Source organism: Xyrauchen texanus, chromosome 48, assembly GCF_025860055.1.
Source record: "Xyrauchen texanus isolate HMW12.3.18 chromosome 48, RBS_HiC_50CHRs, whole genome shotgun sequence".
NCBI classification, from domain to species: domain Eukaryota; kingdom Metazoa; phylum Chordata; class Actinopteri; order Cypriniformes; family Catostomidae; genus Xyrauchen; species Xyrauchen texanus.
The window spans coordinates 11,423,495-11,450,673 of NC_068323.1; the positions used below are offsets into that span (position 1 = coordinate 11,423,495).

General features: G+C 37.4%; 1 protein-coding gene and 1 pseudogene across 2 annotated transcripts; both read right to left on the bottom strand.

Annotated features, from left to right (window-relative positions):
* Nucleotides 1-749: 749 nt before the first annotated feature.
* On the bottom strand, nt 750-8,283 carry LOC127639499 (ankyrin repeat and MYND domain-containing protein 1-like; annotated as a pseudogene).
* Nucleotides 8,284-9,116: 833 nt separating this feature from the next.
* On the bottom strand, nt 9,117-26,846 carry LOC127639575 (tropomyosin alpha-3 chain-like). Of its 2 annotated transcripts, none has more exons than XM_052121654.1 (9): nt 26,470-26,846; nt 23,837-23,962; nt 17,811-17,944; nt 15,797-15,914; nt 15,643-15,713; nt 15,452-15,527; nt 13,567-13,629; nt 13,413-13,482; nt 9,117-10,076 (listed from the first exon to the last, which is right to left on the bottom strand). In XM_052121654.1, the coding sequence occupies exons 1-9, from the start codon at nt 26,581-26,583 to the stop codon at nt 9,994-9,996; spliced, it is 855 nt and encodes a 284-aa protein (XP_051977614.1). In that variant the 5' UTR covers nt 26,584-26,846; the 3' UTR covers nt 9,117-9,993. The 2 variants fall into 2 exon arrangements, with proteins under 2 accessions (XP_051977614.1, XP_051977613.1); XM_052121653.1 differs by lacking the exon at nt 9,117-10,076 and adding an exon at nt 11,043-11,248 and having other exon boundaries at nt 26,470-26,844.
* Nucleotides 26,847-27,179: the final 333 nt, after the last annotated feature.

Below are 27,179 nucleotides of genomic sequence, written 5' to 3' on the forward strand. Positions count from 1 at the left end.
TACAATGTTCTCAAATCCACGAGTCTAAAGAAGTTACGTTTCAAATTTGAAGATGATCTAACAAAAACTGAGGTTCCAGCAAGCTTTTTTTCGCTGTAAAATCGCTGCCGGTATACAGCGTAAAATTAAGGCACCGCCTTTCAAGACGACACAAAATCTGACGACACAGCAGACTGCACTGCTTGGCTATTATTAATAAAACTATGCCACATTTTTAAAAATAGACTTTGGAGACAGGCTCATTTTGTTTATGAGACTCTAATATATAAGATCATATACAGTTTTACAACATGAATGCTGCTCAGATTGCATAGTTTTTGAAGAACGATGATGAAGGGTAATTCTTTCAGGCGAGATCTCATGGAAACAATGGAGAATATATCAATATTTCTCAGATTTATCAATTTTGCGTATCAACAGGTTAAAGTAGCAGTCAAAATAAAAGCTATTGAGGCTTTTTTCCATTCTACTGCTGAAAACGGGCAACTTCGTCTAATTACAGCATGCTTACTGTATAATCACTATCTCTTTGGCAGGCGACATGCAGTGGAGTCCACTTACATTTACGCATTTGGCAGATGCTTTTATCCAAAGCGACTTACAGTGCCCTTATTACAGGGACAATCCAGAAAATCCAGAGCAACCTGGAGTTAAGTGCCTTGCCCAAGGACACAGTGGTGGCTGTGGGGATCGAACCTGCGACCTTCTGATTAACCGACACCACCACCACCAGACGCAGCCACCACCACTTACCGTGCAAGCCTGACAGGGGTGCCACTGAACTTAGCTGGGGGTCTAGAGGCCATGAAAGTTTTATTCTCAAATGCCTGGAGCTCAAACATGTTCTGAGGGTTTATATGTCTGAAGAGAGATATACAAAAAAGGTGTGGTGCAATATATTTTTATAAACGTTGTGTTGTTGCACATAGAGTATCTCGATTTATTGCTGATACTACATATGCAAGAATATGTATTGTGTATTAGAACAACAGAAATTGTTACTCCATGCAACAACAAAAAAAAACAACAAAAAATGATAGGTTGAAATTTATAGGGTAACTTTTACATTAATCCTGGTGTAATGCATTCTAAATTCACAAAGTATGCCAAAAGAAACTCTGACCTTATTAAGCTCATAGACTTCATCAGCATCCTCGTCTTTGACATCAGGGTCTGCCAGGGCATGAAAAAGTTCTGTGATTTTTGGACCCTCTGCTCCTGGTGATCCTGCTGCAATGTGAAGGGGGTAAAGGCCATTTTGCTGTCACAGAAGGAAGAGATAATTACTTTAATCCAACAGCCATAATCTAATACTTGATTTTTTGTAATCTGATTACACAATCCAGGTTCCATGTAGTCCAATACTACCCAACACTGCAAATCATTTACAACTCAAATTTCCTTATAGAAATGCGAATAAAACTTCAAATGGAGTTGAAAGACTTTGAGGTAGAGGTATGTCTGTGCGAGCCCCACACTCCAGTAGGCAGAGAACCCTCTCGATATGGGCAGCTTTGAAAGCCAGGAAGATGATGGGCATTGGAACAGTGGAGGTGTTTGTGTCTGCTCATCTCTCCAACAGAAGCTTAAAATTTAAATATGAGTAGTCTAGATGAATCTATATTAATCTAGGTTAAATATCACCATGCACCTCAACCATTGTTTGGGAATAATTTACTAAAAGGAGTGATGCTGCTAATAATTATTTTTGAGTAGCCTGACAGTAGCTCAATTTTCACAATAAAAACTTCTTCTTTATTTAACTGAATTATGTTGTCTTTCAAACAACAAACAATTTTTTAAATGAGGAGCGGTTTAGTGCGACCGAACGTTACATCGCTGTCTTTGCAAGGAGTGTTTACTGCAACGAGAATCATCAAACAAGCTCATCTAAACGTATCCTCTCTCGCATTTATTTAGCACTAGTTTAAAACATTTAACTGAATTGGTTCCTTTGAACTTTTCATGTAAGTGAATTGGTTGAAATAAACAATTCTATCTATCTATCTCCCTAGCTATCTATCTATTTGCCTTTCAAAGTATACTCTTTCAACTACGAGCCAGTAAGAACACGTTTGATGCAGGCACACTACGACTGCTTTGTGATACTCTTTTAGTACAGTCAACGGCAGACGCATGTGCCGGCGATGCACACAGACAGGTACTGTGTGAAAAGTATACATACTGTAGGTTGTCTACGTTGTTGATCACAGTATGTGTCACACAAATTTCGTTGTTGGCACAATCTTTGCGGACTGTCCGCGTGTCCCAGACTTTCTCGACATGTGGACACGCCAGTTATCGTTTGTGTACATTGTTGGTGTATGTGCCTGCCATTGACTATCTAAAGGAGCATCAGATAATAGTCGTAGTGTGCATGTGTCGAATGCATTCGAACTCACTTCCGGTCAAAAGTGTATACTTTGAAAGGCAATACCATTGACTGAGTTCCGTGATCCAGAACTCAGAAAAACGAAGTATACCAGGACCTTTTCGAGAAAATATGGACTGCACGCAGACATTTTGTGCAGATTCAGACTGTGCTGATTATCAAATTTGCATCACGCATACTGTGCATGTTCCGATCAGCAACACTAACAACTGAAGAGTACTTTGGCTGTTGTAGGTCTGGGAAGTTAGATACATTTCAGTGAATCAGTTCAGTCCCTTGTTCATTTCAAACCAATTATTCATCGATTCACTGCATCTACTTTATTGATGCGAAATTTTAATGGCTGCTGTTTATCTCGATTTTTTCAACTCGGTTATATTAAAATAGTTTTCTAGTTTTATTTACAATCAATTTATTCATAATATGTTCAATGTGAAGTATATGTTGTATTTAGTATTTTCACTTTTAAATCTGTTTATGCACAATTTTATGTTGACAACCTTATTATTTAATGTTACCCTATTTAAATCTCTATTGTTTTTGTGCCAGATAAATTAAGCTACTGTTCTGATTGCAGATTTAAATCATGATTATAATTTTATTCCTTAAATTGCTTCAATCAATGAAGTTAGCAAATTTTTGTAAGCAGTTTGTAGTGTAGCTAATTCATTTTTACAAGGGTATCTTGGCTGTAGTTTTGCTGCTTTTAGTTGGGAAGTATCAGTTTCAAAATAGTTACCCTAACACTGGCTTTAACAACCAATATGTGAAGCAGTACTAATCACACTATCAGATAACGTAAAAAATATCCTTATTGTTACAGTATTTACCTGTGTTTCTGAGTTGATATTCTGGGGCATTTTCTCAGCCAATGCCTCATGTAGAGATTGTATTGGGTAGTAAAGTTCATTGCACACAGCGAGAGCAGACATACATTCATCATTTACCTTATTAACATCAGCCCCACTGTTCAACAACAATTGATGATGTCATCATAGAAATTAACCTGCATATTTTGAAACACAATACACCCGTGACAGTTATTTTGTTGTATGGGTTCATTGGTATTCAAGATCTCAAATCTTCAGTTATCCATTAGTCCAACATGTAGTTGTGAACAAGAAATGCCAATGCTGCTACCTGCTGGCAAATACCGTTTACAATTCAGTATTTACATGAGAATAAACATTGTAAGAAGGGCAAATGAGAGTTCTGCCAAAGTATATATATATTATCTAAATGTAATATATTTGAAATTAAAGAACACATATTTTACAATCATTGAAAGCTATGTAAATTACTGTCACAGTGGCATGCAACCGCATCATTAATTGCCAACAAAACATAAAGCAAATAGTCAATCACTATATACCGGTTGCAATGAGTGCTGTATGTACGCGTGCGTCACTCACGTCAGGATGGACTTTTGCATCTCTGAGGATTTTATAAAAGTTCTTGCAATCAGCATGTGAAGCCACTTTAATCAGTTTCTCTGAGTTCAGTTCAAGTGGACCTTTGGGTCCAAATTGACTTCTGTTCCTATTCAGTACTGCAGCAACATCCCAGCCTACTGTCTCTATCTCAAACCTGTTGTCAAAAAAGGAGTAAATCCTAAACAGTAGACAAACAAAAGGTTTAGGATCAGATGGACGGATTGGAGAAATTAGAAGCAACTACCTCCATCATTCCTACCTGTGTCTTCGAACACTGGCATTCATGCGCTGCTGTAGAGGCAAGGCTGTGGATGGTGACTGCTCCTCTTCGTTGATGTCACTCATACCCAAAACTGAAAGTCCAGACGTCCATGTCCAGACGCTTGTGGACAAGCAGGTGGTCTGAAGCTGTAGAATAGCTCTCAATGTCTGGAGGCAAGATAAAGTATTCTTTGTCCTCTGACATCTCTTGATCGGAGACAATCGAGCAGTCCATAACCGAGATCATCTCATCATCCATTGCTGAGTCTATGGAAAGAAGTTGAGGTTGGTTCAGAATGTGTTTCTTGTGTAGTCTGTCCATATGTTCTGGGAAGGCCCTAGGAGTAAAGCCGATCTCCAATGTGGTGCAGAGTCGTAGTAGCCTCTCTCTGTGCCAAAGGCCCACCTCCTGTCGCCCATCAAGGTATGTCATTACTCCAGGCCCGAAGCGTTCATCAATCAGCATAATACAAACCCGGTATAGATGGGAGGAAGCGATGTATTTTGTAAATTACCCACTAAAATCCATTACATAAATGACTAATATGCCACAAATAAACTCAAACAAACATGTTAATGAACTGTAGAGTAATGACATCATCTGATAACACACGTACAACACACAGACTTCTATTTCATGTGTGTTTGTATCTGAGAGATGTATTTTTATGTAGTTTGCTCATGTGCAATACATCTATAAGATGTTTCCTCTTGGATGTCAAGGAGACATTCAGCAGATATCTTTGAGGAGTTTATGGTTTATAATGTTAGTAAATCTGATTTGACCTGAAACAGACATCTCGGAGACGTACATGTTCTATCTGGGGCTTATCCCACCTTGAATGTTGGTCCATCTTGGAAAACCTGAACTCCATATCCCTCTTTACGGTTCAAATAAAACTTTCCTATGAAGTTGGCTCCATTAGGCCAGAAACTTGGAAAATGAACCTTTTGAAAATGAACTGAATAAAAGTACTTAAGGGTTCAAATACAAGCACTCTGTGATGTTTACTTTGGATAGTGTTACTATGCACTGTTAAATCCCATTATTTAAACATCTCAAAACAACCTAATCTTTATCTTTGAACCACCAGACCATTATTTTTGGTATCCAATTGAAAGTAAGTGAAACCTTTCCATTTGCCCATGTGAAGACTTCAGTATCATGTTTCAGGTCATTTTTAAATTCTCCCTCATTTTGATCCATCTGGCCATTCCTGGATCCCATGCCCATTTCTTTTGGGTAAATTTTCTTGCCCCAATTTAAAAATTGCACGGCATAAATGTTTGTTTTCGAGTATAATGCTTCACGTCATTCGCAAGAATAATTGTTGTTTAAAGATTTTGAATTATACGGCCCTTCCACTAAGAGATTGCTGATACTCGAAATGGTCTATTTACAATATAATTACATGACAAAGGCCCGTGCCCGCTTTAAAAGGAACACGTGTCATTTTGGGTTTGTTTTTGCGTATGGTGACCTGGACGTCCTAGGGTGCTCTCACACACATTTTTGTACGTCTTAGAGTCTATTTAAGTAAATTATTACATAATGTTGTTGCCCATTTGTTGGCTTATTTGACAGCTGTCAGACATGAACTGTAGAGCGAGCAGAAAGCACATCCTCAAGGGTGTGCACTTCAGCACGCGACACCCAACACCTGCAGTGTGATAAATGAAGTGACCATCTAACTAGACCAACTTTTTATTTCCAAGCTCCTTATACCATTATACCTTATAACATTCAGGCTGTGTTCGCTGATATTTGAGTGTGGTGACACATTTGCTTTGTGAAGGAATTCAAAAATGCAATTGGGTCAAGGCATAATTCTTTCTTTCTGGTAAAAAGCAACTCAATGTAGCTTTCTTTTTTTGCCACCCTGTGATTGAATGAGAGCGAGACAAAAACATTTTTTAAACACGTCAAGAACCACTACCAGCTGTATAAAGATAATGATTCTAATGGAAATATACATGCCTCTAACCCTTATGATATTGTTGGCTGGGTAAACAAACTTTACTAAACACATACTTGTTTAGATCTATAAATATAGCTTTAAGGCAAATCTGTATTTTGAAATTCCCCAGTCGAAGGTGTATTGTTACAGACATCAGGCCATCACACAAAACAGTAGGCATCTGAACCAGGTATGACCTTTAAGAGAAACCATACTGTTGTATTTGTAAACTCTTTACCTGTTCTCAGGACAGAGTCAGTAGTTTGTTAAAGGGCATAATGGGGTTTCTGTGATGAAAGGCCACCAAGTCATGGAGTGAGCGATATTGCATCATCTCCCCAACTATCACATACTGATTATCTGTCAACATGTCAATCATGAAGTGTCTGCAGCGATCATCAGCTCTAAGGGACAAAATATATTTTGACAAAGAGAAATACTGTAGTTTTTGTAGAATGATCTAGCATCGGTTAATTGACATGTTGGTTCCAAAAGTTCACGTACCTTGAAATCGACCCCAATACCCCAATACTAATTTCTGACAAGTGCTATCCCCCTTCAGACATTTTTGCATTAATTCAAAAGCGTTCACCATTGACTGGCACAACTGATAGCAGGAAGTAATACTATTCAAATAGATAATGTTGGGTGCGATTTTGGATTTAACGTTACATTTTTACTTCACTGATGGCAATGTTTAGGGTTGGGGTTTGAGTTAGGGGGTAGAATAAATCAAGTATGCATTCCTGTTGATTGTATTACATCATTAACAACTAAAAATGTAACGCCTTTGTCACTACCCAGTGGATATTTCACCTCAACAACACTTCCAGCTTCGGCCACTTGGGGGCAGTGGTTCAAATTTCGAAAAGCACTGACCAATTTAAAGGTGGGGTATGTGATTTGCAAAACGGCCGGCAGATTTTGAAAATACACAACTCTAAGGTCCTACCTTCTCTCCTCCAACGCTGGCCCTGACTTCACCCATTCGAAAAACATGGACGCGCAATCATACACGAGCGAAAACTCAGATGCGCAGTGTTCTAGCAGTGTTCTAGACTCACTAGTCAAACAGTGCATTCACCTGTCAGACAATTTTTCAGAGCAAATTGTTGACACAGCAGGAGGAGGGGTCGCATACCACTCTTGAAAGGTGTAGAGTTGATTTTCTCATAACTGTAAAAAAAAGAACATCGCCAGCCCTGGCGTCTGTACAGCGGTCTTCTATTCAAAACAGGATTCATAGAAATGTGGAACAACCCCACTAGCACTATAAAAGCTCTATTCTCCATACATAAATACAATCGCTTCCTGTTACTGGGTCACGAGCTTTGAGTATGCGCACGAGCGGGACACACGCGCCAGGGTGGTGGGGGGAGGGGGGCATGGTACGACCGTTTGATTGACACATTTTCTGTCCAATGATTCTAGATGGTCTTGAAAATGATTGGCTGGAGTTTTTCGAGTCCTGCCCGTTCCACAGATGATTAAATTGCTTAATTTTCATTTCAGTGCTTCTAATTTACAGCCAGTAAGTGGGTTAGGAATAGGATTTCAAGTTATTTTGAAAAAATTGTCAAAAAAGAAAATCACATACCCCACCTTTAAGCAGCAGAACATTTGACTTCCTGTTGCCAAATTCATGGTGTGAGTAGTCTGAATTAAGTTAAACCTTGGCAAGACTGAGCGCATGCTTGATTGACATCTAACTAGACGGTTTAAACCAGTAGTTCTGGTGACTGCAATAGAGGGGTTGCAACACGTCTGTTTTGATATGGTTGTGGACAACAGTGAATCATGCTAAAGGCAAATAATAAAATGCAACTACGTAATCATGCAGAGTTAGAATAGCAAAATAAAATAAAATTGCTTTCCATATCTTTTGTTGTTGCAGTGCATCCAGTTAAACGCTACAGTATCGTGAAGCAACTTTATCTGTCAACTGGTAGAAGCTACCCAAAATACACAAAAGTACACAAGATAAAGAAATAAGATCAAGACTGCATTAAATATAGGTTTAATCACAAAAAGAAAAAACATGGTTTTAAGTGGATTAAACAAAAAATACATAATTTATATGTTAGAAATATATTTATTTAAATTGTTTTCGATTATTTGGCTTCTTGCACTTATGTATAAATTTAGGAATGTTTATACACATTCTTATCATTTTTATTTATTTTAACTGTTTTTTTTTTTTCCTTCACCTGGTCTTGTCTGTATGGTTGTATTCATCCATTGTTTGATCTTATTGAACATTTATTTTGAAAAAAATCCACAGTTTTACCACCATTTGTGGATGTTTCAGACAGTCCCTTACCACACCCTCCACAGTATTAGCCCATTTTAGCAGACTGTGTGGACTTTTCAGATGGTCCCTTACCACACCCTCCACAGTATTAGCCCATTTTAGCAGACTGTGTGGACTTTTCAGATGGTCCCTTACCACACCCTCCACAGTATTAGCCCATTTTAGCAGACTGTGTGGACTTTTCAGATGGTCCCTTACCACACCCTCCACAGTATTAGCCCATTTTAGCAGACTGTGTGGACTTTTCAGATGGTCCCTTACCACACCCTCCACAGTATTAGCCCATTTTAGCAGACTGTGTGGACTTTTCAGACAGTCATTTACCACAGCCTCCACAGTATTAGCCCATTTTAGCAGACTGTGTGGCCTTTTCAGACGGTCCCTTACCACACCCTCCACAGTATTAGCACATTTTAGCACAATGTGTGCACTTTTCATACAGTCCCTTACCCGCCATAGGCAAATTTTCAAACTAATATCAATTATAAATTGGCGACTGACCACCTTAAATACAGAACGCATCACCTTATCAAGCCTATGCCTTCATCTAACTGTCATTATCTTTACAAATGTTTTAACCATATCGGTTTTAAACACGTTTAGAACATGAACAACCTTGTAAAGAATTACCTGCGCACAAAAGCGGCATAATTGATGAATATTACAGAATTGCATGTTGTTCATGTAAAGGAACAACATGCTTTTTAAATTATTATTTATAAAACATGATGATTATACACAGACTTTTTATACAAATTTATTACACAGAGAGTGGAAAAGAAACGTATGAGGCATTCAAAAATACTAATTTGACAGAAAAATCAACAATGCATTCACAGAAATGTCTTGGTAAGAACAGATATTTCTTTGGTCCCCATTTCAGGATGGCTTAGTCAGAGCCATATTCAAGTACCATGGAATTTGCATGATACTCCAAGGTAATTCAAAGGATACCACGATACCAACATGGTATTTGTAAAAAACAAAAAACAAAAACAAAAAACAGCATTGCCATGGCACCGTCCAAATGCCAATGGTACTTCATGTTACTTTTTTTTATGCCAATCGTGTTCCAAATCGAGGCAAATAAAGGACATTTAAAAAAAATAAGACATATATAATTAATTAAGACATAAGACATAAAAAGAATCAACTTCGATTATGTCCCGAAGTTGCTATCTCAGATGATCCACCACAACAGTCAGATGTAGTGCACCACATGGCCAGTAGGTGGCAGGCATGACACAGTCAAAAACACTTCATGGAAACTAGCACATTTAACGACTTCATTTGACCGCGAAACACATTAATGCCAACAATTCGAGGGAATGGTGAGGTATTTCTACACACATTAATGTAAACACTTCCCATGTGGTATAGCATTTATTAAGCTATTTATAACATTGTTTCAGTGGGAATAACAGGGATATAGCACCTCAGGAAAAACGTCGGCTCATTTATTTTGAAAGGTTTTTGGTAGCGATTTCGAGGCAGAGGTGTAGAAAACGTTAGAGCAAGACTCAACATTTTAATTATTACTTTATGAGAAAGTAGGGCTTGATAACTTGAGATTTTTGGAGTGAATGAGATATTTGTGGAATGTTGATGGATGGACATTTTTCTCTCTCATCGTCTTTCTTATAAGCTGTTCAGTTCTTGAAGTGTCTGATCCAGCACTTGATGCATGCCAAGGTTTTCTTCTTTAGCACTTGATAGTTGTTCTACAAAATCAAAGAAAGGAAAATAATTAGATGCCATGGTCATTTTAATGATGATTTCAAACACGAAAATGCTGTGTAGTGCCCTTAATTATTAATGGACTCTTGATCCAAAAATCACACAACAGTGCTGTAAACATCCTAATTAAATGGGTATGTCATTAATAACTTTCAATTACAGTGATGTTTGTGTATAATTAAAAGTAATGCAATAGCAAAAGTAAAGAATCTTTGATTAGTGAGGATTAGTAAAATATTACGTAAACACTGGTAGTAGCTGTAAATCACTCATTATTACTGAAATGTAACCTCACCTTTGTGGAATATCACAAGAGAGAAGAGTAGAAAACTGCCAAAACTAACTCATACAGACCTACACTAGCATTTAATGCTGATTCTTTTCTTTTATTAAATTTAAACTTTTACTTCCAAACACTTAATTGTGGTCTAGGCTGAGTGTCATTGCATTATCTATAATTACATTGCACCCATTTATATGCTCACCAATACACTTAATACTCCCAAAAATCAGCTTATATAAGAAATATGACAAATCAAGAAATCCTTATTTTCCTGACATTTGAAATAATCGTGTCATTCTCTGCTTTTGACGTCAAACTGTGAAGATCCATGTACACAACACCTGTTAAGGTATTTACATGCAACACAAAATCGCATAATGGGCATTACCCATGTCAATTGGTTTATTCTTACGCCATTTATGAACTTGTACCTATAAAGGAACGCTGTTTCGTGCATTTAAATGACTACACACATTGTCGCCTTGAAAAACATAATTGGTGGACTTCCTTCCGTAAACGCGCTCACTGAATTGAGTATGATATTGCTATTGACCATTATTTGTTATTGATAGGAGCTGGATTCATTGGCTTTTGCACGACAATTGCCAAATCTTAATAATGAAGTATTAACCATGAAAACAGAAGTTAAAAGACTGAAATGGGAAAATGTGAGCATTTTTTTTTTTATTGAGACTAGCTTAGGCATGGCACATTAAAGTGAATTAGGCAGACACAAAGAAAGTGGCAAGAAATTTGAGATAGCAGAAGGCATCGTAGGACAGAGATGCGTTTACAGGGAGGTCATGTCATTGAGAGCATGGTCCAGCTCCTCAGATATGGCTTTATACTTCAGCTTCTGAGCATAGAGTTCATCTGAAGATCAGCAGGAAAAGCAGGAAAGTGATGAAATGCAGCAGCGAACAAAAACAAATGAAAAAAGAAAGAGACAAGAGGAAGTTAATGGATATGGAAAAGCTACTCATGAAAACGTGCTTAGAAGCTCACAGAGATCTTGTTCTACAGTCTAACTGGTTAATTGCCAGTAACAATCTAAGCAAATCATTTGACAAATGAGGACTGTGATGACAGTAAAATTCCCATCTGACTCAGAAGATAGGCTGCCTAGTTACTTTTGCTAGACATACTGACTTTTATAAAGTGAATGCAGAGTTCAGTCTGTAAAGAGCTGACTTGCGCTTGTGTAGGAAACAGACATGCTTTAATACTCTAGGGACAGAAGCAATACTAGGCTTGGTCAATCTGATTCCATATACTCAGTGAATATATCATCTTCCAGTGAAGAGTCCCAGCAGTTGAGCCTGTTGAAACTCTGACAGAATGCTTCTAAAACAATGCAGTGTTGTGAGTTTCTAAAGGTTTTATAGCCGTTATTTAGATAGACATTGGAGGATGACCCATCTGTGACCTGTATGAACTTGTCCAAACAGGATTTTTAAACGTGTCCTACTTCAGCACTTGACATTTCTGAAGACCCACTTGGTCTTACTATGGTACATCGGAGCACTTGACGTTATTTTGTTGAAACTTGATTTATTGATATTTTTATAATAAAACCTAATAATGCAAGATGAACAGTTAAAGTGTGTGACAATTATGGTTTATCTGAACCCCAAAGGTGAAACATGAATTAAAATTGTTGTGTCAGATGTGAAGGGTGAGGAGACTTTATACATGCGTCTGGTGCTTCAACTGAAAAGTCTTCCACATAGGAAGCTCCTGTGTTTCCTTGCTCAAGCATCCTCGGTAAGCTTCCTCTGTCCTCTATTCTCACAGTGCATTTAGAGAATTGATACCTCCTTCATTATGGGGGACTTTGATTGGTTTTCAGGTCACAGGCTCGAGGATGGAGGAGCGAGGAATTGAGGATGCACAATTTAGGAAATGAGAAGCACCCAAAGACTTTCTTGTGATGCTCCACACTCCAGCTCAGTAGGTGGAATTAAGGCACCATAAGCTGGAATGCCAACTGCCAATAAACATCACAAGAAGTAAATACTTTCTTGCCTGTGACAGCGATATGGATAATGAAAAAAAGTTCAACTAAATTGTACATAAAGTGCTGTCTTGTTGAGTTTACAATGATATCATATTAGCCGGATATTAAATTGTGCATCCTCGTTTCTTCACTTCTCTGTCCTTCAGGCTTACAGAGGATGCTTGTGCGAGGAAGCACAGGAGCATCCTATGTGGTTGACTTTTTGGTCGAAGCAATTCTCCCTCTTCACATCTCACACAACAGTTTTAATTCATGTTTCACCTTTGCAGTTTAAATAAACAATAATTTTCACATACTTCAACAGTGCATCCTGAATTATTTGAATTTCTTGTGAACATATTAATAAATAAAGTTTCAATAACATAATGGCAAGCACGCCGAGGTACTGTAGCTGCACTAAAAAAAGCTCCGAAGTCATGCTTGAGCGAACAGGACATTTCATTTTACAAATACATCTTGCTTCGATGCCTCTTTCCTCATTTCCATTCCTTCCATCCTTTCCTCGTTTCCTTAGAGGGTGGAGCAAGGAAACAAGGAAAGAATGCAAGGAAAGGAAATGATCGTGCACAATTGTGGTTTCCACAACAGCATGGCTTATGTAGCCACTCGCCAGCTAATACTTCCTAGCCAACTGATATTATGACTGTGATTTAGTTAGCTATTTGTGTATAACTTTGCTGAACTGCTTGCATTTTTAGCTACATGTACGTGATACGATCGTCCAGATATAGAACATAGCAAAATATAAAAAAATACTCTAAAGTTTATCATCGATATCAAAGATTTATTTTTCCATAAATATCTGTATTGTTTTATCCCCCATACCTAGATTCAAATTAATGTTGTTTTTGAACCGATTTAAAAGAACAAACCATCCGAATCAAATGGTTCAATAAATGAACCAACCTTTCGAACGCTAGCAGTTTCAGTTGAACCTCTATTCAACACTGTGATTGTTTGAAAAGAACTGTGAAAACAACATTTAAAAAAACGTCAAACAATTAATGAATCTGTTCGTACCTTCCAGGTCATCAATGGATTTTTCCAGTTTGGCCACTGTTCTTTCTGCAAACTCTGCACGGGTTTCGGCCTGATAAACAGAATAAGGAAGTTAAAGGAGCTGAAACAAGAAATTGGGCTGCTTGACTTTGGATTATTTATTTGATTTCTTTACCTCCTTAAGCTTGTCACTAAGAACCTTGATTTCCTCTTCATACTTGTCCTCTTTTTCTGAGTACTGTAACATACATATACAATATTACAACCATATTTCAACAGTCCACCAACATCATATAATCATGCTTTGATACAAAAGAAGTGGGATTCTGAAGTCACGAGTTTCATTGCAAGAGGGTTTATCTTCTTAAGGGAGTCGCACACTGGACAAGAAGCACCACTCCGCATCACAGGTAAGACAAAGCTCAGGTATCACAAATAGAATGCATTGTTATGCATATGCAAGCTAAAGTTCAGTCAACTTGTGATGACATTCAAGATAGGTGAGTGTTAACTTTACATTCTCTACTCTGTTTACATAATATTTTACTCTCTATTCTTTGGACTGAATAATACATTTGTATTGTGCATTGACCAATTATATTATTAAGTTGATAAATTTTGTAATATTTTACAAGTCTGTTTTTTTATGGGTAGCTATTAGGGGTGTAACAATTCATCGATCTGGATCGATCTAAGAACCAACGATCCAATGTTTTTGTGTAATTACATTAATTCCACTTTATGAGTGCGCAGGGTCTGTGTAGCCAAATTGCACTCTGCTAACCGTGTAGCATGCGCACGCATCAACCAGGCTTCCTGCGAAATGTGAGCTCAAGACCGGTGACAGGATCAGTGCGAGCACGTCAACCGACCACTCCTTAAAATGTGAGCTCTCATGGCAAACGCAGAGTGGCTAACATGCTCTATTAATTCGGGCTTCCATCGATATTGTTGCGCATTTGAACAATTTAAATTTTACATGAGAATTTGCTATTTAAAAATATCATGGAGCAGTTTAACCATCATTTGAAACGTCTTGACAACATCAACATTCTGAACAGCACTAATGAGGGAAAGAGAAATCAACTGCTCAGCTCCAGCATCAGTTATAAGACTTTACACATCTACACATAAGCACACTTACTTACTTTTATCCCAGTTAACTGTAACAGAATTTTTCATTAAACTGTGAAAGTTGTAGCCAAGAAAACCGCAGATAGTTGGAAACAAATCATGGGTATGTAAGTACTTTAAATTGGATTAAACTGAAAAATAAGTTATAATCAAACGATTGATGATCACTTGTGTGTGAGATGTTATTTTTTATGTTATTATAATTTTTTTATGATATCCCAATGTGGATACTAAATTTTAACTTTTTAGAGAGCTCAATAAAATATTCAAATTATATTTTGGTTGCATTATGAGGGCAAAATATTTTTAATTGATTGTGTAAAATAGGCACATAGTATCAGAATATCGATCGCAGGGCCCTGAATCTAATCAAATCGTATCGCGGCAGACTTTGAAGTACTGGCAAATGTCGGATCGCAGGCCAATCGTATCGTGATGAAACCAATTTAAACACCTAGTAGCTATGTGGCAGTTGGATTACAAGTAACATAATAACAAGCTATTTAGTTAGCTAATGTTAATCTAGTGTGACTCAGAATGTTAACCAAACAGGCTATGCAATATGTTTCTGTCTACTTGAAAGTTTTTTGGGGGTCAAATTTAATGGAAAACTATGTGAGTGGCACATTACAATTTTATGTCTGCCTATATTAGGTGCTATCAATGGACATCAAATGGTAGCGGTGGCGATGCTCATAGACAACAATGGTTTAAAATTTCAGGATGTTGTATGTCATCTGCCTAGCGTCTTCCGTGTGCAGCTCCCTTTAGTGGACTCAGACCTGTTGTGTTTTGAGAACTTCAACTGTAATGGCTTTGGTTACAGTTTCAAAGCATTAATCAGGCTCTTAAGTTAAGCAATGCTTATTACAGAGGTCTGAAATTTTGACTTTGTAAATGTAATCAGATGGAAGGTGTTTACTTACTTTCTCTGCCTGAGCCTCTAGGGATTTAAGGTTGTTTGTAACATTTTTCAGCTCCTCCTCCAAATCACTAGCTTTGCTGCAAGCATTCAAACAGAAAAATTATGTTTTCAACCAGCCAACTGTAAACATCCATACTTAAGCATATTAAATTGCTTTGAAGTCCACAAAGTGTAAGAATAGGCAGACAGTACCATTCGGCAACTTCTGCTCTCTCCTCGGCTCGTTCCAGCTCACCCTCAAGAATCACCAGTTTACGGGCCACCTTTAAACAAGACAGAGTTAAGATAACGTGTTTAAAACTTCAAACATCTGGAAGCAGTGTTACTCCAGTTGCTTGTAACTAACCTCCTCATATTTGCGGTCAGCCTCCTCAGCAATGTGCTTGGCCTCCTTCAGCTGCATCTCCTGGATCTCCATCTTCTCCTCATCCTTCATGGCACGATTCTCAATTACCTTCATACCTCTGGAGACAAAATGGTGGAATCAATGGTCAGTAATGCCATTATTAAGGAACACTGTTGGTGGCTTCTTCAGATAGTTAAGACAGATAAACAATTTTGCAATGTTAAGGGCTTTATTTCATAACCAAACAACAGCTTCTGAGGACACAAATAAAACCCTTGGATGTCACTTGGCAGAACTGTTAAATGTGAACCATAACCACTCAAACAGTATTAAGAGGAACTACATTTTCTCTTAAAATGATCTTTCAATCACCATGTGTTTTTTATACATTATGCTTGTAGATTGTTCTCCAAAGAGATAAAGGCATTCTTGAAGCTGAAGGTAGGGTATATTTAGTTCTACCAAATACCGTTAAATCTCGTGCTCTGTCAGGCATTCTAGCCTTTCAAAGTATACTCTTGTCCACGACACCATATGTGTGCATTCGTCGCACACACAATATGATTTCTTTGTGATACACTTTTGTAGTCAACTCCAGGGGCAGAGACGGGTAAAGTTATGCAAGACTAGAAAAACTGTGCTGCACAAATACGATCCGCACAGACTGTGTTGATGACTAAATTTAGCAGCACTTGGAAAACCGAAATATACTTAAGCATGACATCAATTACAGCCCTTGGTTAAGATGGCAAATGTCCATTAAAAGCATGGGACATATTGGCTGGCTTGTTATATTAGTTATATTTTCAAAAAATTGGGATTACTGTCAGGATCACAAGTTTTAATTCATGAGAAAAGAAATAGTGGATTTTTCTGACATAAAGTGATGTAGACAGCTGATTGTTTAGAGAGATGTTTAGATGCATGTTCTTTTCGGGTTCTCTCATGACTCACATTAATTGAAAATGTGTTTTAAGTTCTTAGGAAAGAAAGTTAAATTAGGAATGTATTTGATTTTGATCAATTGTTGAGAACAGTTCAAATGTATCGGTGAGGGAGACATTCTGGCAAATGGAATATGTTCAACACTTCTAGTAATTAGAAACCAGTAATTGAAAAGACATCAAAAGTTTAAGTCTGTTTTGATCTATTCTTTAAAACTAGATTTTGTTTTCTTTTTGGAATCAAAACTTTTTTCCCCTTTAAAATCCTCAAACAGAAACATAGAAATCAACCATAAACTGTTAGCTGGTGATGTTTGTCTTTGGATCATGAGCAAGCAGAGGAAAGACCCTCTCCAGCATTTAATTATGTCAATAATAATGATGAAGATGATCACGTGTGATCTACCTATAGAATAGAGTCTGAAGATAATGAGTAGTGCAAATTACAATTGCCTATGCACACTAACTGCAATACATGGTAGAATTACACTGTAAAGTGTTTTTGAATCTGAGGTATATCAGATTTAGTTTAAGTTTAACCAAGACACAATTCAGTGCATCTGTTCTGATTATATTTGCTTAATGAGAAATTTTCTTTTTCTGTAGCAAACAGAAAACTCACCTGATTTCTTTCAAAATACTTATAGTTGTTCTACATTAACAGCTCATTTTCTGTTTTCTTGGTAGGATTCAGTGTACGTGTTTCTTTTAGATATAATAACAGCGGAACGGTACTCATAATATAACTCAAACATCTTCTTTTTGCGTTCAAGGCATAATTTAAAGTTTTAGAGATCATATTGATTTTATCTTGACTTTATTTACATATGTGCCCTTGTGGTAATCCAAAGGTAATGAAGAGTAATATTATTACATTACTTTCATATTGCTGTTATTGGATTATGTCACTGATTACATTTATTGTCAAGTAATCTGTAATGGATTACATTAAAAACTAACCCTCCCAACCTGCATATTGGAATCAGGATTGCAAACATATTTAAACCCAAAGCCATTCATTGCGCCCGCCATGTTTATGAATCAAAGCTCAGTAGAAGACTTCCATTGACCTCTCGCTCTCATCTGCTGCCTTCTCTGCTTCTTCCAGTTTCTGTAGTGCAGTACCCAGCCTCTCCTGAGCCCGGTCCAGTTCCTCCTCCACCAGCTGAATCCTGCGGTTCAGAGCCGCCACATCACCTTCAGCCTGATGACAAGGAAAGGTCAAAGGTTAATATGGCAGGCAGGGATTTACAGCTCCCTGTGTATTAAGAGCCAAAACACAAGTGTACATTATGTAATATGTGAGGGATTATATACACTCAGCTGGCCATTATCACGAAATACGCCAATGCGAAGAGTAGGGGTCTTTTATTACACATGAAACTAGCACAGCTGCTTAGGAAATCAACTGACAGAGATAACAGGTAGAGTTTAACAGTCAAAATACAAAAATATTTGACTATAGAATGGCATGTTTCACCAGTCAGAATCAAGTATTCTAGAGAGCTGTGTGATAGTGTTTTATACCCTTTGGGTTATAAAAATGGTGTCCTGGAATTTTTCCAGGTTTGTTAGGACTCATTCACTGGAATATAACGCAAAATGTACACATCAACAACACAAGATCTTTAAAAAGTGATCAGATGATGCAACATACATATCAAAATGGAAAAAAATGAACTCCTGTTGCACAAAGCACAACAGCAAATGAAAAAAGAAACAAATTTAAACCCTTTTTTATGACCACCACCCATTGTGATTCAAACAACGATTGGCCTCAGAATGAACACAATGGTACCTCTGTGACATTTTTCTGTTTAAAGAGACCTCACAGCCAAACTGCCCATTTAATGAATTGAAAATTGCACTATAATTATGACAAATACCACCAAGGCTCCTTACAGTGTGGACGATCAATTGAGCAAGTACTCAATTCTGTTAGATAAATAGGAAAATCTTGCAGCCAAGAAGCTGTTCCTGTGTTTAAAATTTGAGTGCCTAGGAAAAATAGAAAGGGGAAACAAGCCATATGGGAAGCCTCAAATAGAGCAAATCGCATATAAACATGTAAAAGAAAGAGTGCTTTTAAAGGGATAGTTCTCCCAGTGGAAGTTTTGTTTTTGGTGAACAATCCCTTTAAAAGCACTCTTTCTTTTATATGAGCAAGAGCATATTGATGGAGTAGGAAGTAATAACCCCCCCCCAAACGAATAAAAGGGCCACACTTAAAGATGGGAGGAGAAAAAATGCACTGGAAATGGACACACACCACATCCTCTCCCCTCCCAACGTGCTCATTCAGTTCAGGGTCAGGATACTCCCTCATGAGCCATGCCCTTTCCTTAGTCACCATGTTCTCTGGTTGCTTTAGATGCAAGCCATATATGGTAAAACAAGCTCTGGAGAATGCTTGTGGTGAAATGCCAAAAAGATTTAAAAGCAATCACCAAGAAGAAAAGCATAAAATAAAGGCATTAATGAAGCCATGTGTTATCACGAAAAAAGAGGCAAGTAACATCAACTACAGCGTCTGGAAGCCTTGAACAGTTTATCATATACAAAGCAAACACAAATGATGCGTATGTGGGCTATAATGTGAGGAACTCAGACACCTAGCCTATTTACACCACAATACAAACATTCACAAACTAGATCATACCAAAAGGGAATCTATACAGATGTGATTAAGGGGTGTTCATACCGAACGTGTTATTGTTTTTCAATTGCTTTAACTGTGTAAACGCGCTAGACCAGCATCGTTGTGCTGTGCCTCACTTTTTTTTTATGCATCTCACGCAATAGTGGCACGCTTTTAGATACAGTGTCAGCTTAAAATTATGTCAGGTTTTACCTGTATCTCACCTGTATTCTGTTTTATTTGTGGTGCTGCAACTAGCTTTTTTTTTTAGCACTAGAAAACGTTTGGTCTGATTAGCCCCAAAACAAGCAGATCTTGTTAGAACCACAATGACGTCCATGTCCAATTAAATTAAATATTGAAATGTGGGGAAATAACCTGGTACTTCTGTTGCTATAGAAGAATTGCTTCTGTGAAGAACAGTACCTACTATCATGTTTGACTCTGAGCAAACACTGAGTCAAACGCTATCAATATAATTACCTTTTTATGGGCTGATATTATGAAAATAGTGCCTCATTCATCAGATGAACGTAAACAGTGTAAATTAAGTACAGTCTCTTTTTAAGGAATGAAGTTATATTATTCAAAGTTCTTGTTCATAAAAGAGCCATATTAGAGTTTTGTAGGGGCAAAGTTGCTGCCAAATTATAGTACAAATACAGACTAAGTATTATGGAGCAAGCTTCCTCCTGTGTGACAGGACATGAAAAGGAGTTTCTGATGTCCTATTTAACAAAATGGAAACTGTCAATGCAAATTTGTGCTGGCAGCGTTCTGTTACATTAACGGTGGAAGTCTTGCACTTGCAAAAGCAAAGCCTGTAAAACCTGTGGAAAAGACAGACTGAAAGTAACATCCCAATGAAGGTAATTGTGAAGTTTTCATGGAAGAGGGATGCCGTGAGAATTGTTGCCAAGCGTGATGAGCAGCTGTTAATATCTTTAAAGCGTTGATGGTGGGTTTAAACGAACACAGCCCATCCATATGTAGGACCTTCATTAAATCTAGCAGGCAACGGATGCAACAACATTTTAAGTCATGGACACAGACACATTGTTGGTCTTCAAACACTTGAGGAACACACAGATCCTTCTGAACATGATTTTTGTTAAGCAGCGCCCGCTTCTTGCATATCTGCATGGTCATTTGAGAATGAAGAGGGTTCACAGGAAACTCAAACGTGGAACACAGACAACATCCTGACTAAGTTCCTTTGAGATTTCAGGATTGGGCCATTGTAGTTTATGTGACATCCTCTTTCTCTCTTGAACAGATGGTTTAAAAAAATAAATCTAGTTCTTATGTTTGAGAGCTAAGTTTTCAGGTTTAATTCTCAACATACCAGCGAGTTCTAATGACAAAAGTCAAATAGCAAGTTTCTGGCCATATTTCCTTACATCAACTTGAGCATTAAGGGTTCTCAGTGGATGAGAAATCAAATGGATTGGCTATATCCAAGGAGTATGGGGGCAGGGAACTTCCAAAACATGCATCTTGGCATCTATGAAAAACTTTTATGCTTCACTTAATCTACCCTATGAAGTTGGATCAATGAACAGTTCTGTTCAAGTGTCAGGATAATTGGATGTATGGATGGAGAGTCCAGTATATTTAATATGGCTGAATCAACATGAATACATCAAGTTCTATCAAAGCAAGACTTTTTTTAAGTGTCAGATCAAGTATAAATAGCTCCTATAACAGACAGACAGACAAGACAAGACAAGACCAGACAGACAGACAGACAGACAGACAGACAGACAGATAGACAGATAGATAGACAGACAGACAGATAGATAGATAGATAGATAGATAGATAGATACCCCTGAATACTGGACTACAGATACAGTTATTCAATAAATAGACAGTTTATAATGATTTTTCAGACGTAAGTACAAATGGTGCAATAAGCCTTGTTTAAGCGTGTATATAAAAAAAAACGTCACTTGTATTCCCTATATATTTTACAGTTGGTTGTCCATCTTTTGACCAAAGCCTTTAATTCCACATGATCCTCACGTTAGCATCCAGGTGTAACTGTTCACCTAAACATGCAATTGTCGTTTTCTAAGGGACATATGGGCTTTTCTATAGACGCTTGTCTTCACAGAGGCACAGCGTAGAAGAGCCCAGAGAGTATGAAACAAAACGACACTGAAGTAGATAGAAATAAGAAGAGGAAGTAGGCTAAAACAAACGAGAGGAAAAAATCTCACTTTTTCCCGGAGCTCCCGTTCATTGTCCAGCTCGCGCTGTAAAACTGAAGCTCGGTCTTCGGCGTCGTCCGCTTGCTGTTGCAAACTTTGAATTTTTCTCTTCACAGCGTCCAGAGAAGTAACACCTGTCATTTTAACCACTTATTATTATTATAATATTTACAACTAGAAATATCGATGTGCGAAAGCGCGAAGAAAAAAAGGTTTTAAAAACCGCAAAAAAAAAAAATACAATCCCGAAAATGCGTTACAATAACGAAATGGTGCCGTATCTGAATAGTCAGTGCAAATAAGTGGAAAAAGACTTAAAACGAAAGGAAATGGGCTAGATCCAGATTCTTCCCACTTTTATTTCAAGTCCGGATCGATGCAAAAAGGTTCGATCAATAAAGAGATCTTCTCAGGAGGTTATTCCCGTCTCATGGAGTCATTGGAATGTTATGTGTGATAGAACTTAAAAAGCTACAATGTAGCCGTCCCGATGACGTCACGATGGGCGGCCGCGAGCCGTGCAGGAATCTTATTCAATTCTGCCTCGTTGTGTATTAATTTCATTTCTGTCTCTGGTTTACATGACAATAGCTCACTGATTATAGTCATTTTTGCCGTTTTTAGCAAAAAATATTTTAGTTCTTAACTTTCATTACTGTTCTATGATTTGCCATTCATTTCCATATCTTTCATGTTAGAGATTTTGCTGCAATAGGCCTACAAAGGGTGAAACTTTTCAGTAACATAATGTAGTCGGGTTGATCCTCTAAAATTAAATAATATTTCATATTTTGTCAAAGCCAGTTACTTTTGATATAGCCTAATCACATTAATATCAAGCACAGTTTAACTTTAGCTATAGCACAGAGCCCATTTCTATAAGTCACTTTTTTGTCAAAACAGTTACCACCTATGGGTTTTAGAGAAAGGCTTTGTGAAAAAAGCACACTATTTCTGCTCTGAATCTTCCCTCAGATGTGTGCTTTTGTTCTGAAGATGAGGCAGAACTCTAATGCATGGATTTCCCTCTCTGTTTGCTTTTGCTACATTCTTGGGATTCCTGGGCTTCTATATGGCAACCGAAGCCCCAGTCTTCCCTGCTGTTCCAGTGACTTATCAGTAACAGGCCTCTACAATCCCTTGTCCATTGAACTCATTGTGAAAAGCCTGGCATGCATTGGAGTGCATCTTTCCCTTTAAGTCCTCTTTTGGTGCTGTGAATTCAGATATATAATTAGTTTACGGTTTCCTCTAATGCATGACATGTGGTACGCTTGTCTGGAGCACATTTTTAGGGCAACGCTCCAAAGATCTGAACTAGCGGTTGTATCCCCAGCTTCAGGCGTCTCAGTCTGCCCTAGAACATTGTCCACATTTTTAAAAGCAGAAATACTACATTTGTCTTGTTGGGTGAAGTAGGACATTCAGATGTCACAATGTGTTCTGTAGCAATATTTTGATGGTCAAGGGACAAAGAAGCACAGAACGACTAATTTTCAATTTTAATAAACATAAAGAAAAAGCATGTACAGGATACATGTACTAACATAGAGTTTCATAGCTATTTCTACCTGTACTGACCTTTAAAATTAAATATGTTTGTATGATCCTAATGTAGTTTAGATGCTACCACATGAAGCATGTTTTTTTAAAGCACTATAGAAATCACAAAATATTTATATAGTGCTTTACAATTAGAACCTTGTATTGGCCCAAATTAATTTACCCCATGCTGGAATCATTCGGGATTCACAAACAACCTTGCCTTTGAGGTCCTAGTAAGGAGTAACCTGAGCTTATTAGAGCAGTGGACAGGATGTACCACCTCAGAACCAGACAGGTGTGATTACAACAAGACTCGCATCTGGGAAGTAATTTACTCATTTATGCATTGTAGTCCTAAGGCCAAGCAAGTTCCTACAGGTGGAAGCCATTCACTTTAGACTCAGTATATTGCTTATATTATATTATATATAGCTTAAAATGTATTTAAAATTACAAAAAACATTAATTGTATTGACATGTTTTACAGAGGTAAATGTTTATTGCCTAATAAGTTCTCATTGGAACCATTTATCATTACCCAGAAATTGACTCGTTGGGGAGGGACCAACAGAGAGTGACAGTACATAAAGTATCTTAACTAAGCATGAATGACACAAGAAGTTGTCAAGAGTCATGTATGGTTCAAATGATTAAGTCTGATTTGCTATATTGAGCCTTAGTCTATAGAAATGTGTCACTTACGTCAGCAGCTTTTGTCTCAGACAGTTCCAGTTTCTCCTGGGCGTCTTTCAGGGCCTCTGAGTATTTGTCCAGCTCATCTTCAGTCTGTTTGAGCTTTTTCTGGAGGCCGACCAGCTCATCCTCCAGCTGTTTAAGGAAAAGTGAATTAACATATAAAACAGGACTGCACACATGACATCATGTAAAGGAATGTGTCTGGTCTCCAAACAAAAATCTGTTCAGTATTGGATGTTAATACTGTTTGTATGGTATTGTTTAGTTTGACTAATACTTTTAAGATATTAACACTTTTCTACTTAATTTGTGCTTGCTTTGCTTCTAAAAGGCTAAAGTATGCCTTGGTTCAGTGTTGGGTGTAATCTAATTACAAAGTAATGAATTACTGTAATCAAATTACTTTCTTAGTTGAAAAAGTAGTTTTACGACTTGCGTGTGACAACGATAAAAACGTTTGCTAAATGACTAAATGTAAAATGTATAGTATTTTTTTGAGCGGTAAAACAAACATTTCTGTGATAATGATATTTTAACTTAAAAGAGTTTTAACTTAAAAGTAATTATAAATGTGATACATTTAAAAATAAAGAAATCAGTAAATGGAAGTAACTTTTAGATAAGAAGTAAGTAATTTGTAATTAATTACTTTTTTGAGTAATTTACCCAACACTGCTTTGATATTCCGCGTACCGCTACTGTGCACAAGACGCAGATTTCATCATCAGTAAAGAATGTTTGAACTGTCCGCAAGCTAATGCAAACGTCGAAACGTGTCCATATGAAATCTATTCAAAAGATTATAGGCTAGGTTAGGCGTGTGCCATTCCATCTCGCACACAGTCGCGCGCTCAGCCTTTAAAAGTATACTCTTTTGAACGCGAGCCCGAACGAGCGCGTTTGACACATGCACAGTACGACTGATTTGTGATACTCTTTTAGCACAGTCAATGCAAGGCGTATGTACCAATAACACTACACTATGCACAAGACGGAACAGCAAGCGAAGAAACACCCACACTTTTAGACATAGCCCAGAACAAATATGAAATTACATTTGTGGCTAAACAACATACATATAACATAATTACAATGCACTATTATTAACTGATTTACTTTTAATAATTATGCATTGTATATTTTTAAATATATTAATAATATATCCTAATAATTTTTAAAAACTTTATTTTTATAAATTTATTCATAATGCAATTAGGTTTTATTGTTGCAGTTCAATGATTGTTTATTGTCAAAGAGCCGAAATAAAAAAATTCATTATTATCCTTTGAAGAAATGAATTGATGTTGAGAACATTTTTTGTCACCAACTTTATATCATAGACTTGCTCTCTGGTGTGGACAGCAGATAACTGCATTTAATTTTAGTCTGAGATAATCTCTCATGTCAAAATAAGTGAGATAAACACTCAAAACACTTTCCTAATCTGTGGCTATCAGTTTGGCTGTACTCATATGCTCAAGATAGGGTCTGTTAATCTACTGGGATTCCAGACAGCCTGACATCCCTTTTCCATTTAAAACCTCTGATGTTCTGAATAGTGGAACAGATTTTGATGGATTGACCTGTCTTACGGAGAAGCTACTGTAATATTCACTTACTGAGGTATCTTTCCTCTCTGTTTGCAATGAGCAAGCCAAAAGTCTTTGGCCAGCTGTTGTCTAGACAGACTTTCCAGAATTTTCTCCATACTAGAGTGGCCAATTACTCAAACACATAAAACATTTACACATTAATGACCAGTTTACATGGTTGTGAGTAAATTTGCCATTGATTTATTGGGTTTTGGACACTTACACACACACTTGAAATATGCAGTTCACAACAAAATACCAAGCCAATTGGCATCTGCAAACAATGTCTGACCTTATATTAACTTGTCTTATCAATTTTTAGGGATCACTGTAAATCAACTGGTCCCAAGGTGATTTTTATTAGATATATAAAGTCAGTTCTTTTTAAGTTCACATAGGTGCAGTTCATCACATCTACTATGGACATGTTCCTCTATTGTTTGTCAACAAATAAAGTGTCCAAAATTTCATAAGTATGCTTGTGCTATCATTCTTGAAATATTAAACCAAGAGGCATTTGCTTTAGTTTTCGAATGCAATGAAAGTCATCCATTTTTTACTAGATTTGGGGCAATGGCAGGCCTAGCGCATCACATAATAAAAATAATTTTATGGAGACTCTAATAGCAATTCTTGTTAAATAATTGTACAAATCATATCAACATTGTTCTGAAAGAAACAAAATTTCAGCTCAAATGCATATTTGGTGTTTAAGTATGACGTCTTCTTGGCACACTTCTCCTTGATTACAATCTTAGCCTTGAGAAATATTGTTGCCAGAACTTTTGTTAGGACCTCTTAACCATTCTATGTTGCTCCAAGGTATCTACACGTGATCAAATCTGGATATCAATCTCGATTATATTTATTCCATCTGGATTCTCTCTAGATTTTAGTTTGGATTTTTATCTGGATTCCATTTAAAGTCTGTCTACTGTCTTCTGTATATTTTTCTATCTGGAATCTATTTGGATTTTGTCCAGATTTCTGTATGAATTTCTATCTGGATTCTTTCTGGATTTCCATGTGAGCTTTCTATTGGTTTACCTGCTTGCATTTCTCCTCTGCTGCTTTCTGCTCCGTCTCGGCCTGCTCTGCCCGGTCGATGGCGTTCTCCTTGTCCAATTTGAGCATCTGCATCTTCTTCTTGATGGCCTCCATAGTTGCAGATTAGTGTCGTTTCTGGGTCAAAAATTAAATTCAAGAAAGCTACAAAAGAACTGTTGTTCTTGGTCCTTCAGCAGAAAGTGCCGTCAGACGAATGGATGGGAGGCGATTTTGAGAGCGAGAGAAAGTGAGATGGAGAAGAATGTAGCTGATGCTGCCTGAAACCAAGAGCTGCCAGCAATGCTAGATCACTCTACAAAACTCTACCAAAATCTACCACATTCCCTTTGACTCCCCCTCCCGTCTCCACATCTAACCACTTGTGAGAAGGAATGGCCTGGACCAAAACGCAGTCGAAGCACTTCTCCTTATTTGGAGTGGTGCATATTGCTTTTAAAAAAGATGGATGGAGAGGTGAGCAGATAAGCCCTCTGTACAGACTTAACCCTATAATTGAGCATTAGGCCAAAGAACATTGTTACTTACATATGTGTTAACACATATGAATGGTTTCTGTCATATGATGGAAAGAACAAGGGAAACTGAACAGTAATTTGTGTGGTTTTGCTGTTAGCAAGATTTCTGAAGAGGGACAACAACATTTTGGCTTTGATAGTTATAGTCCCTTCAAGATCAAGTCCTTGTTAGGT

What these genes read in the sequence shown, in the direction of transcription:
- LOC127639575 (XM_052121654.1), bottom strand. Translation starts at nt 26,583, where the DNA reads ATGGAGGCCATCAAGAAGAAGATGCAGATGCTCAAATTGGACAAGGAG. An exon ending in CTGACCGCAAATATGAGGAG is followed by an intron (nt 15,714 to 15,796) that starts GTTAGTTACAAG and finishes TCTTGTTTAAAG; the next exon opens with GTGGCCCGTAAACTGGTGAT. An exon ending in ATCCATTGATGACCTGGAAG is followed by an intron (nt 10,077 to 13,412) that starts GTACGAACAGAT and finishes TTGATTTTGTAG; the next exon opens with AACAACTATCAAGTGCTAAA.